At 43.9% G+C, this 12,500-nt stretch overlaps 1 protein-coding gene across 3 annotated transcripts in view; it reads right to left on the reverse strand.

Moving 5' to 3' along the window:
• Positions 1 to 11,043, reverse strand: part of dhx34 (DEAH (Asp-Glu-Ala-His) box polypeptide 34) — a 13,594-nt gene extending 2,551 nt beyond the window's left edge. Inside the window, exons 1-17 of one of the 3 annotated variants that reach the window (XM_086036228.1) lie at positions 10,966 to 11,043; positions 9,931 to 10,669; positions 9,294 to 9,608; positions 8,808 to 9,065; positions 7,762 to 7,864; positions 7,261 to 7,478; positions 5,951 to 6,125; positions 5,419 to 5,612; positions 5,155 to 5,256; positions 4,094 to 4,363; positions 3,682 to 3,855; positions 3,505 to 3,607; positions 2,717 to 2,814; positions 2,148 to 2,399; positions 1,878 to 2,069; positions 1,376 to 1,520; positions 354 to 401 (exon numbers count right to left, since the gene is read on the reverse strand). In XM_086036228.1, coding sequence (XP_085892354.1) covers positions 354 to 401; positions 1,376 to 1,520; positions 1,878 to 2,069; positions 2,148 to 2,399; positions 2,717 to 2,814; positions 3,505 to 3,607; positions 3,682 to 3,855; positions 4,094 to 4,363; positions 5,155 to 5,256; positions 5,419 to 5,612; positions 5,951 to 6,125; positions 7,261 to 7,478; positions 7,762 to 7,864; positions 8,808 to 9,065; positions 9,294 to 9,608; positions 9,931 to 10,617 — 3,334 coding nt within the window. In that variant the 5' untranslated portion in view covers positions 10,618 to 10,669; positions 10,966 to 11,043. Of the gene's footprint in view, positions 1 to 353; positions 402 to 1,375; positions 1,521 to 1,877; positions 2,070 to 2,147; positions 2,400 to 2,716; positions 2,815 to 3,504; positions 3,608 to 3,681; positions 3,856 to 4,093; positions 4,364 to 5,154; positions 5,257 to 5,418; positions 5,613 to 5,950; positions 6,126 to 7,260; positions 7,479 to 7,761; positions 7,865 to 8,807; positions 9,066 to 9,293; positions 9,609 to 9,930 lie in introns of all 3 variants that reach the window. The other 2 variants (XM_086036227.1, XM_086036229.1) reach the window with 2 other exon arrangements.
• Between the last annotated feature and the right edge of the window lie 1,457 nt (positions 11,044 to 12,500).

Consider the following 12,500-nt stretch of genomic DNA (forward strand, 5'->3'; position numbering starts at 1 on the left):
TTCGTAGACAATGACGATTTCAACGTCTTTGTAAGAGAACACAGCATGCTAATAACCACTCGATTTAAAAAAAAATAAAAATAGTGCTTCACTTGCACCTTCGATTGAAACAGTAAAGATTAATAAACGCATGCCTGCGTGGAAGCCACATGTCAAAGCTCTCAAATTCTTTTGGAATGATGTTTCAATCTGCTACAGAGGCTGAGATATTAATTATTTTGTAGGTGGCGAAAATGTCAGCTTTTCAAAGGTGACTCCAAAGACGACCGTAGGTTTTAGAGAGATGTCTCACGAGGGGCTTCAGGCTTTAATGGGTTAATCAAATACCAATGCACCAGATAACGCATACGTACCAGATACTAACATGAGCACCAGATAACAATGCACCAGATTCTGTGTGACTGTGTGCACACGAGACATGGGCTGATATTAGATTCTGACGGTATGGAAGAAAAAAAAAAAAAAAGGGGGGTAAACTAAACAGCATTTCCCCCTAATGAACACAAACTATTTAATTTTTTAACAAAATATAGAATATTTGGTACATTAAGAAACGTGTACCATGTTAATTAAAATAAATAAATGTTAACATTTTTCGTTTTAATTGTTCTCAGTAAAAAGTAAGTCACAGTATCCCATCACTGGTGGACTAATCATATTGTCATTGGGGCTAACTAGTACCTGCTGGCATCATTATTCATTCATTTGTTTGTTGTTTGTTTGCAGTGTTGGAGTGTCTCTTTTGTGTCTCTCTTCCCTCCCCTCATCCTCTGTGCGTAACTCTCTGCACACTGAGAAAAAAAAAAGACTGGCTCCAATTAACTACAAATAGGGGCGGCTCAAAAGAACAAAAAAAACAAAAAAAATCAAACAAACAAACAAAAAAAAAATGCTCACTATGACAGACTATTAGCAATTACTGAAACCTTGACTTTTTAAAACCAAGGTAAACTGTCAAACTGGTAATCGGCCCATGCCTAGTGCACAAGCAGATATTAATGTATGCCCACTGGATAGCAATACGCACAAGATAGTTATGTGTGTGCACCGGATACTAACGCACCTGGCTGCATGCTCACTTGATACTAAAGCTTGTTCACCTGATATGAACGCACCAGATACCCGTGATAATATGAGTAACGAAGTACAAATACTTTGTTATTGTTAGTATACCTAAGTACATTTTTCAATTATCTGTACTTGAGTATGTATTATTATTATTTTTTACTTTTACTACTTGTCCAAATGTACCAGACACTAATGCTTGCACAACAGTTGCTAATGCACCAGATACTAATGTGTGCCCACGTTGATGCAGTGCGAACGTGTCAGTTTTGAGTTGAATCAAGTATGTGGTTCATTCGAGTCCACCCACCTTCGTCCTGCTCCTGCTGTTCCCCTGCCGGCCTGCAGGTGGTCTCGTGCTGCATGCGCTCCAGAGGCGTCAGCGGCATGTAGAGGTCACAGTTGGGACAATTCCAGAAAGTACGCAGGCACTCGCTGTACAGGTCCCTGGAATCCTGACCACCGGTTGAAAAAATATTTGCTTTCTACTTGATCTCTTTATTGTTTACATACAACCTCCAATTCTATTTTTGAGTTCATTTTCCACCTTGGAAATATTGGAAACAGGGTCCCCATCATAAAACATGTATTACTGCACAGGTCATGCTCCAAGTAATATTTTTAACATTTTTTTACTGTCATACAAGCATAAAATAAAGGTTAATTCTGTTAATTAACACAAGATGTCAGCAAAGCACTACTTATGTCTAAACGAATGAATGAAAAATGAACCGGGCAGATCTTTTGATTCAGCTCTGATGCCACAATTCGGCGGATTATCTGTGTGAAAAGCTATTGAACATGTTACTTACGGTCAGACAGTTGTAGGTGAAGAAGTTGGCGACGCGCAGTCCTCCCTTGATCGGGTCCGGCTTGGCCTCGGCGCCTGGAAACAGCGGCGTGAGACCAGCGCCGGCGCCAAGGGAAAGTTCCGACTCGGCCTGGGGTCCGACGTACAGGTTCTGAGTGTGGAGGGCGGAGAGGCGCTGCAGGGTGTAGTTGATCTGAAGAAGACAAGAGGAAGCGGTGCTACAAAAATGAAAAAGATATGACACTATATGACAATGCAGAGATTACAGTACCTCGGTGTAAAGCAAGAAGCGGACCAGGCGCTCGCTTAGCTTCCGCATTGACTTCCGGGACACTTCTGCGGCGGGACTCTGCCCCAGCTGGGCCTGCAGGAGGCGCTCCCACTCGGCCCGGAGGCTGAGCGCCGTGGACAGTGCCTTGAGGGCTTCCTCGGGCAGCTTCAGCTGCAGCTCCAACCAACCGTCCACCACCAGGCGCGAGCAATCGGCGTTGCTGTCCAGAGAGTTGGCCACCAGCAGCAGAGCCTGTTGACGCAATCATCAATTATTTCCCAAATGTCATCTAATCTACTTTACTAGTCCTCTGCTATGTTTGTTTCTTTGATGGGTTAGCTCCATTTTACAACTAATGAGTCAGTGTGACTGGCTGCATGTTTAGTCATTTTACATCACACATTGGAAAACTAATTCAGAAATAATTGGACAAAATACTGTAGGTTTGAGAACCACTCCCCCCTGGAGTTACAACAAGAAAGCGGTAATCATTGTAACATCGCTAACGACAATTGAATCCTCCTTCGTTATTCTTGTGCAGGTAATTTGTGATGACACTGAGAACTAACCTGCAGTGCAGGTACACGCACACAGTTGGACAAATACGGCCTGTTGGTCTCCAGTAATGTGACGAAGGCCAGCAGCTGATGTTTGCTGCTGTCTCGTCCTTTTTGTCGGGGCACACAAAGAGACAACACAAAGTGCTTGACATCCTTCATCATACTTTTCTTTGATAACCGAGTGGGACACATAATAGTGTCGTATTATCAAACTAGCTGAACAATTTTCAATAAAATTCGAATTGCAATTTTTTCCCTTCAATATTACGATTGTGATTTAATATGCAATTATTTTTTTCAAGCTCCTCTTTCCGTGTATTTTTGTTCAAAAAACAAAAGCAATAAAAGAATCAGTAACACAATTAGCAATGATCAGATTTATTATACAAAAATGTTGTGGTCTCATAGGTTATAGGCTTACTGTATACAAAAATAAAGTAAAATGAACCGTGAATGAATATGAAAGACTGTTAACTAACCTGCTTTAATCCGAGTTGTGAACTAACCAAACACTTTGACTTGCAGTCTTTCAAGTGTCCAACGTGTGGACTGCGATTCTTAAGCACTGAACGTATCTAGACACAATTCAAATAAATGAAAATAAAGCCTACTGACCGACGGATATGAAGTAGAGGTTCTGTTTTGTTTTTCCAAATTGCAGCCTAAGCAATTTGAAAAGTGCATTCCACTACATTGTGAATGTTGACTTGAATCCCATTAATTGTTCAGTTTAAAACACATCTTATTGGGGTGTGTGGATTTTTTTTTACACCTCTGAGGTTGTTCGGGAGGCTTACCTGGATCCCGGGCGTCATCCCGCACATGTAACACCTCGGGGTCGCTGGCAAACACGCTTGTGGGATGGATGACGATTCCCTGCTTGTTCTTCGTATGGAACACCTGAGGGTAACGGTCAAGCAGCACCGTTAAAGACAACTCCTGGACAAGATGGCGGCGCGACGGCAGGTGTGGACCTGCTCAGTGTCCTTGCGGGTGCCGTTGTGCTCGTCGGGCAGAGCCAGCTGAGGGTAGAGACCGCGGCACAGAAGAAGCTTGAGGAGCGCTTGCTGGCGGGACGACAAATCCTGGCTGGCGTTGACGGCTTCCTGCAGCTCCGACACGTTGTGGCGCAGCTTGAATTTCACTTCCTGTTGGAGGAACCGCCAACAAATGACACCCAAGTCTCTTTTGACACGAGTCACACGACTCGCCAATTTCAGGACTTGCTTAGCTAAAACTTGACTTGGATTTTGAACTACAAATGATGAAAATGTGCATTTGGACTTGGCAACGCGCAAGGTTTGCATCTCACTGATGAGTCCAGGCTGGATGGGAAGGGAGCGTACGGCTCTTACTGATCGATGTGCCTTGGTGGAGGTCTGTTACCTGGATGTCCACATTAGCTCCGCCATTGTCCTTCTTCTTCCTGCTTCGCCCTCGTCCTGCTTCCTCAGCGTCGGATCCGGAGGAGAACTCCCCTTCCTGGCCCTCTTCCATTTTAAGGACTTTCCGTTTGTTGCCCTCCTGCTGCTCGTGATCTCTTTTCATCTGATGAAGCTTCCTTCTCTCTGTCAAATGCTCGCGCCGCTGCTGCCGGTCGCCGCGGTTGTCGTCTGCGGCCTCCGCCTCCAGCAGGCTGTGGCTCCTCAGCAGCTCCTGTTCGCCAACAGAAGCCGTGACTTAAACGGCGAGTCAGAGTGTAGGTGCAGTGGCCAAGTATTTTCCCCCCTTGCCTGATTTCAGAAGTTTTTGTGAATTTACCACACGTAAATGTTTCAGATTATCAAACAAATTTTCACAAGACAAAATGTTGAGATAAAATGCAGAGCACAAAAATAACATTAAGGCTTGGCTCACATTTGCAGCAAAAAAGCTTGATGATTGAAAACGGTTGGAAAAATATTTTCAGTGGACTAATGTGAAAAAAGTTTTATTCTAAAGTGTGTGGCCTGTTACATAACCTGTAAAAATGGCACCACATTTGATAAAAAGAATATCACACCAACGGCCAAATAGCGTGCCGGCAGTGTGATGTTCTGGGGTTGTTTAACTCCTGCAGGACCTGGATGAACACTAGAAAAACCTGAAGGCGCAAGTCCGGCCATCAGTTTGTGCTCTCAAGCTCAAGTGCTGTTGAACTATGCAGAACGACAATGAGCCCAAACACACCAAACATGGGCTCAAAATCCAAGTCAACCATGTTTGGTGTGTTTGGGCTCATTGTCCTGCTGCATAGTTCAACAGCACTTGAGCACTTCAAGTCCACCCACAGACCAAAATAACTGACGGTTTTGAAGAAGCTAAGTGAAAGTCGAAACTCAAATCCAATTAAGATGCAAAGGTTTGCCCTTATATGGGTAGCTCATGCTCACCAATATTACCGTGTTAAAACAACTAAGCAAATACATGCATATTTTCATGGCAGTGGAGTCCATGACAACACTTACCTTAAATTGTCTGCGCAGATTGACCATCTCGTAGAGACGCTGCTCCTCCAGGCCTCGCCGACGGCACCACTTCCTGGAAGCGCCGCCTCTCTCACCCTTGACCTGTGGACATCCAAAACAAAACGCAGAATCACGGGACAATTCATTAGGCCTGCGGACCACACCGGTGACATGAGGCGCTGCACTAAGTCATGTGAAAATCACAATCTGTACTTGCCGGCCACTTCATTAGGCACACACTAACGGCTTCCAGACGACACTGACCTGCATCCAGGCGTTGAAGGTGTTGAGCAGTGTGAAGGGGTCCCCCTGGTTGCAGTGCAGCGGCTGGCGGGCGGTTGCGCAGTCGGGGTTGTGCTGTGAGCTGCGCAGGAACGGCGACTGCACACTGAGTGCGGCGGCCACCGTCAGCATGGGCTCCACCAGATTGAACAAGGAGCCCAGCACCAACATTTTGCCTGGGGGAACACACACGCACACGCGCACACCCACCCCCACCCGCACACACAGACACACACACAAAATGGTGTTTCCGCCGCGCGTGCAGAGGATATTGATTACTGTACAGTGAACCCCCACCAATTTACAGGACCCTACTCACCAAGGCACAAACACTACAAAAATTAAAGTCCAACTACGGTTAAATGCGAATAGGCTAATTTCGGGGTTCACTGCACTCTTTCTGTACCGCCCTAAGATGCCATAAGATGTATTTGCAGTTTAAACTACTAATCTAAGCTTTTTTTTTTTTAATGTGTATTTTTTTATTTTTATTTCCAAACAGAAATGTCTTTACCGATTACAACGTCTACAGGAAGCTGGGCCAGCACACTTCCGATGGTGGTCAGCTCGCACCGGTGATCCAGCGCCCCCTGCTCCTTGAGGTAGGTAATGGCGGTCTGGATGCTGGCAGCCGGCGGAGGATCGATGAAGACAAATGAAAGTGGATCACCGAGTCCCATGCTCTTCATCTGCAGGGGAAACATATGCAGTCAGCCAGACTCGGAATAAACAGGAAGTACAGTGAAACCATCACCTATCACCTATTGTATTTGCAGTTTGCTCACAAAAGCCCAACCCAAAATATTTTTATTATTAACAATATCAATAGTTCATATGATAAATATACTGCAAACCCCCCTCCATCGCGGGTTCCGGGCTTGCAGTCCTGCTATTTCGCAGACAGAGCTGGGCAGTCCGTCCCTGGGCCGGACCGGTCGGACCCTCTTTTGGGGTGGAGGTTGGTTAGGTGTTGGTCGGAACGGGGCGGGGGCCGACAATGTTTATGAATATGGCCGGGGGGTCGCGGCCGGAAGGGTACCCAGGTCAAGGGTGGAGGGTTGCGGCCGGACGGGCAAAAAAGGGTCAAGTGCCCAGCTCTGTTCGCAGGTTGTGTTTGTACAGTTTAGAACTCGTTTTGTTCTGCTACCTGTTTATTTTGGGTGTAATCCCACTGTTGGCCACTGGATGGTGGCCTACTATTTAGTTTGACACTGTAAATTTGAAAGAATTGTGAAAACAGGAAGTAGGCTCATTTTAAGCTTAGCTAGTTTTTGCTGAACAATATTTAACATTAAATCCTCCTGAATCCTGCTTTTTATGCCTACATAAGGCGACGACTAGGTTCTTTTTATGATGTTGGGCATGATGATTATTGATGTATTGTGACTGTTAGTTTGGAAATATTTTTTAAATTAGTTTACTGTAAACACAGAGGGATCGGCACACTAATAGTGCACAATGTTTTTGTCTTATGCATTGCTCTGGCTTTCTCTCAATATATTGGACATTAAATGTTTGTATTACTCTATAAGTGTGTCTAAAGACCTTCAAAAATAAGTACTGTAAGTGCTATAAAAACATGCCATGGAAGTACTTAAATAGGATATTTATATATCGCAAATTTCACTTATTACATGGATGGTCTGGAACGTAATGCCACAAAGGCCAATTCCAAAACACTTTAACACCATTTCAGACTCCTCTTACACCATTACCCTTCAAAATAAATCGGCTTACAGATTTGATTAAATTAATTAATACATTAGATTCAATTTGTTTGTTTCGTTTTTTTCCTGCAATTTGCAGTTGCAATATGTTGCACACCTGAAGAACCAGGGAGTCCAGTGCCACCCGGTGGATTTCAGGCACGGGGTAGGAGGCGAAGGCATCGTAGTCGGACTCGGCATAGAGGCGGTAGCACACGCCAGGACCCGTGCGACCGGCGCGGCCCTTCCTCTGCTCCGAGCTGGCTCGGCTGATCCAGAACTCCTGAAGCCGCTGCATCTTAGCCTTGGGGTCGAAACTCATCTCCTTCACCTTGCCTGAGCAAAATAATCATCACAAATAATAATTTCATATTTCTAAATTAACTGTGTACAGTATTGAACGGCAAAAAAATTATTGAGGATCATAAATTAATGATAATAATAAATTAACAGATATTGTATTTAATGTACAGTAAAATTCATTTTTGTGAGAAAGTACATTTCAGAGTCTGGACTTTTTCATTAATTTTTTTTCTAATTTATCTTATTTCTACTTAAGTATGAGCCCTAGGTAGTATCAGTACGTCTAATACAAGAGTCTTTTCCCACTTCAGCCTACCTGAGTCGACGACAAAGCGTACGCCATCTATGGTGACCGAGGTCTCTGCGATGTTGGTGGAGATGATGCACTTCCTCACACCGGGTGGTGCTATGTCAAACACCTACACCAATAACACAAGGTCAAATAAAATGAACTAAAGCACTCTAAAGTATTGTACTGACTAAAACATACAGAAATAACATAGGTAAATACAGAGTAAAGAATTAAATGGTTTGTGCATCATGATTTCATACTTCAATTCAGCGGACAATGAGCTGCTCCTTCTATTGTGCGCACATTGGCCACCAGAGGGCAAAATAATACACAGCGTACGAAATAAAATGCATCAGATTTCATACACAGACGAAGAAAACATACAATTGACAAGCTACATATGATTGGTGCTCATAATAAAAGGCACTGAAAAAAAATTATATACATTTTTAAACCACAACAATCTTGAAAAAAAAAAGATAAACCTCTGTTTTGCATTGTGTATAAGAATTAAGCTTGTGGACGTCGCTAGAACAAAGTTATATGCTTTAGTAGAATACGCAGCGTACAATTCTCTTTTATATGTTTATTTTTACAGTATAGGAGAACAACAAACTGATTCAAGCAAGCAAGAACTGTTGGCTATCTGCCAAACTGCAGCTTGGTGTGACGTTTGCTGTTGCTATCTAATGGTGGAGAGTCTCAAGTGTAATTGTTACTTAAATAATTTCGTGCTACAAAAGGGGAACAAAATGATAACAATCGGTCAGCGATGGCTCGTATCGCGAAAAACTGCTAAGTTGGTGGAGGTACTACTGTAATGGATAATAAATAGGGCTTGTCCGATCAATCGGACAGATGATTTAACTGGCTGAAATTAGCACTTTTAAAACCATCAAAAATTGACTGTTTTTGACAAATATTAATTGTAGATTTTTTTTTTAATTAATCGGCCGATTATTCCGAATTTTATTCTGCCAAACATTGTAATCGGCACCGCCCTAAAAAATTCCATACCGGTAAGGCACAGTTAATAAGTCCGTTATATGGCTTCAAAATGGTGTGGGTACCTTGTCCTGCTGAGCCAGTGAGAGCGTGCTGTGCAGTGGCAACACGATCCAGCGCCGCGTGTGCGTGGCGTACACCTGACACGCCTCCTGGATGGCGCCGATCTCGGCCACGCCGCTCAGGAAGACCAGCAGGTCGCCGCGCTCCTCCGGCGGGTAGCGCTGGTCTATGCCCTGCAGGATGCGCAGGTACGGCCGCGGCTCCAGCTTCTCTGTGCGGGACGACGCCTGCTCTTCGGGGGGAATGGGCTGATAGATCACCTAAAGGAATTATTCATGCACTTTTCACTTTCGTGGGAGCCAGGAGGAGGGCTAATTTACAGAGAGAAAAAAAACAAACAAAAGATATGCATCTGGAGCAAATGACGCTCATGCTGGTTGAAAGAACGCACAACTGAGAGTTCCGCGTGGATGTTTTGGCTGTTTGCGAACGGAAGCAATGCCTGAAAATTTAGGGCTGGATACATTTTCTTGTGCATGTAGGTTTACCTGTATGGGGAAGAGCCTGCCCGGCACCTGCAGCACAGGAGCGCCGCCAAAATAATCGGAGAATAGCTTGATGTTGATGGTGGCCGACATGAGGATGAGCCGCAGGTCGGCGGGTCGATCGGCCAGCAGCGAGCGCAGCACGCCCAGCAGGAAGTCGCCGTGCAGGTGGCGCTCGTGCACCTCGTCCACGATCAGCACCTGGTACTGCTCCAGCGTCTTGTCCTGCTGGATCTGCCTCAGCAGGAGACCCTCGGTCAGGAAGATGAGCTTGGTGGCGGTGGTGCGCGTGGTCTCGAAGCGGATCTGGTAGCCCACCTGTGGAAACACGACCGTGTGTTGATAACTAAAATAATCTTTCAAGCCATTTTTTTCTTTTGATTGAAGATAATTCTATGTTTTGCTTTGAATGTTTTAAAGCACTTTGAGTTGCATTTTTATGTATGAAAAGTGCTATATAAATAAAATGTGATTGATTGATTGATTTACCGTTTTCTCAATCGCTCTTCCTTGGTCAAATGGCATAGCAGAGTTTGTTAAGTATTGATGCCATTGGATCTATTGCCACTTGGAAGCATCTACAAGATTTTTTTTTCATTTAAACCTGAACAGTGTGTGTTAAAGATGTAAAAACACAAACCTTAGAGCCATACTGGTTGAGACTCTCAAAGCTGACCCTCTTGGCCAAGGAGATGCAGGCGATACGTCGGGGCTGGGTGCAGGCAATCTGGGTGAACCCGGCCGAGAGGAGATACTGGGGCACCTGAGTGGACTTGCCACAGCCGGTGTCTCCTGCCACCACGACCACCGGGTGGCGTCTGACCAGGTCCACGATGCGCTCTCTGTACTGGAAGATGGGCAGGTTCTTCTGCTCGCGCTGCAGCTTGGCCAGCTTTCCGAAGCTCTGCCGCTGGCTGAAGTCCAGGTAGTGCAACAAGGACAGACGAAAATCGGAGATCACATGAGAGTTCGGACCCGAAGAGTCCCGCCTGCTGTGGTTTCGGTGGGATCGTCCGAGATGCTCCTCTATGTCTCTGGTCACCAGAGACACATTGATGCGGTACCGGGCGTCATACTCCTCAGGGAGATCCAAAGACCCCGTTTGGCTCCCGTCTCTGTCCTCATCACAGCTCGGACCGGGTCCACACATGTCCTTCTTTAGCTTGAACCTCTGGAAGCGGTCAAAAAAGGCCCAGAAGTCTTTGTGTTCCTGGCTGCCGGCTTGGATGTAGTCGTTCTGACGGAAGAAAATCTCGTCCAGCTGGGCCCGGCAGTGTGGACTGTCCCAATCCCATGTCCGATTGTGGGACCTCCCATCTACATCCATGGTCCCTCTTTAGATCCCTTCCTTCCCACCAATGCACCCTTGGATCCCTGCACTTGGTACATTTGTCGTTATGTCATAAATGACCATTTTGTTATAGTGGATTTTTTCCTGTAATACTTCAACCAAGGACCACAATGAACACACTGTTTTGTTATTCTGATTTAAACTGACCGACTGACATGAAACAAAGTCGCTACGCTTCAACACCACATGAGAAACTACACTAAAAAAAAACAAGCTCCTCTCTATTTTAAACACATCTGGCGGAAGCAAACGCGTCCGCTAAGTCATTTTAACATTTAAATTGAATATATTTTAACAGCAACCGCGAAATCATCAAATACTTACAGCGGATGAAGTCTACCTTGTTTTGAATTTACACGGAAGAAAATTACAATCGAACCAACATCCGGTCCGGTCCTCAACCAGTCCGGCAGAGAACAGCGTCGTAAAAAACTCTGTCTTAAATTACTTCCGTGGAAAAACGACTCACGACTCTATCATATACAAAAAAAATAATAATAATGCATACCTGTCAACTTATACGTTCCCCCCGTATTTAAAATTGTGTACGCTGAATTACAATTTTTGTACGGGAAAAAACTCGTCTTGCCCATTTCGGCTCTAATACGGAGCGTCCGTTAGCGATTACGACTGCAAACTTCGGTCGACTTTCACAAGCAAAGCTCCCCCCCCCTTTAAGATAGATAGTGTGTAAGATTATATATAGATACTGTGTAAGATTATATACAGAAATATATGAGCAAATTACAACTTTTGTAAGATTCAGCAGAGCCCGGTAGGGGTGGCCGGATCGACACAAATATTGATATTAAGTACGTGGATCGGATCGATACTATTGTCTTAGGATTGATACTTCAATCATAGCGCCACTTCAAAAAATCAACAATAGTTGTAGTATTTTATTTTTTGTAGTGTTAAAGGTTTTTACATTGTATTGTTTACTCTATGGTGTAGTGGTACACTCGCCTGACTTGTGTGCGGGCAGGATGGGATCGGTTCCCACTCAGTGACTGTGTCTGTGTGTATGCCCTGCGACTGGCTGGTGATCAGTTCAGAGTGGAGTTTGCCTTTCTCCTATAATCAGCTGTGATAGGCTCCAGAACCTCCCCGTGACCCTGTACAGGATAAGCGGTGTGGGAGATGATGATGATGATGTTTACTGTATTTGCACTTTCTGACTTTATTTTCAAAATATTGTGCAATGGAAGGTATTATAGTTGTCAACTTGACATTGTTATATTTGTATTTTCGTTACATTGCTGCTTTTTTTGGTTTGACCCTCTTGACTTTTGTTCTGAAACAGTTATTGTAGCAGAAGTAGTTTATTTTTTTATATTGTTAACGTTTGCATTGTAGTTGTTTAATAAAAAATAAAACATTTTATATATTTATATATACATTATATATTATACATATATATATATATATACATATATAGATATAGATATATAATATAGATAGGTATATTATATTAAATATAATATACAAACTCAAAGGGATCATAACATTTCCAAGAAAAAGGTATCGGTATTGGCTGATACTACACTGTATTTACTTGGTATCGGATCGATACCAAAAATCCCAGTATCGCCTACCCCTACAGCCCTGGGTTGACAGGTATGACAATGTACCGTAACAAAATAAAATGGAAGGTAAAGGTACACTACCGTCAGTGTGGGGAAAACTACACAATTTGAATGACGGTCCCAAAGCGATGTTTCTTGCGAATGCTGCAAGGACCCTATATTGTTTTTATTCGTTTTGTAATGTATTTTTACCTTGAAGTTTTTCATACAAATATTAACTATTTACCATTTATATTAATTGTTACTTCTGCGATGTCTTTCCTCCAGTCATTA

The sequence above is a fragment of the Filicampus tigris genome, chromosome 7, assembly GCF_054856515.1.
Source record: "Filicampus tigris isolate MCC_2025a chromosome 7, RoL_Ftig_1.0, whole genome shotgun sequence".
NCBI classification, from domain to species: domain Eukaryota; kingdom Metazoa; phylum Chordata; class Actinopteri; order Syngnathiformes; family Syngnathidae; genus Filicampus; species Filicampus tigris.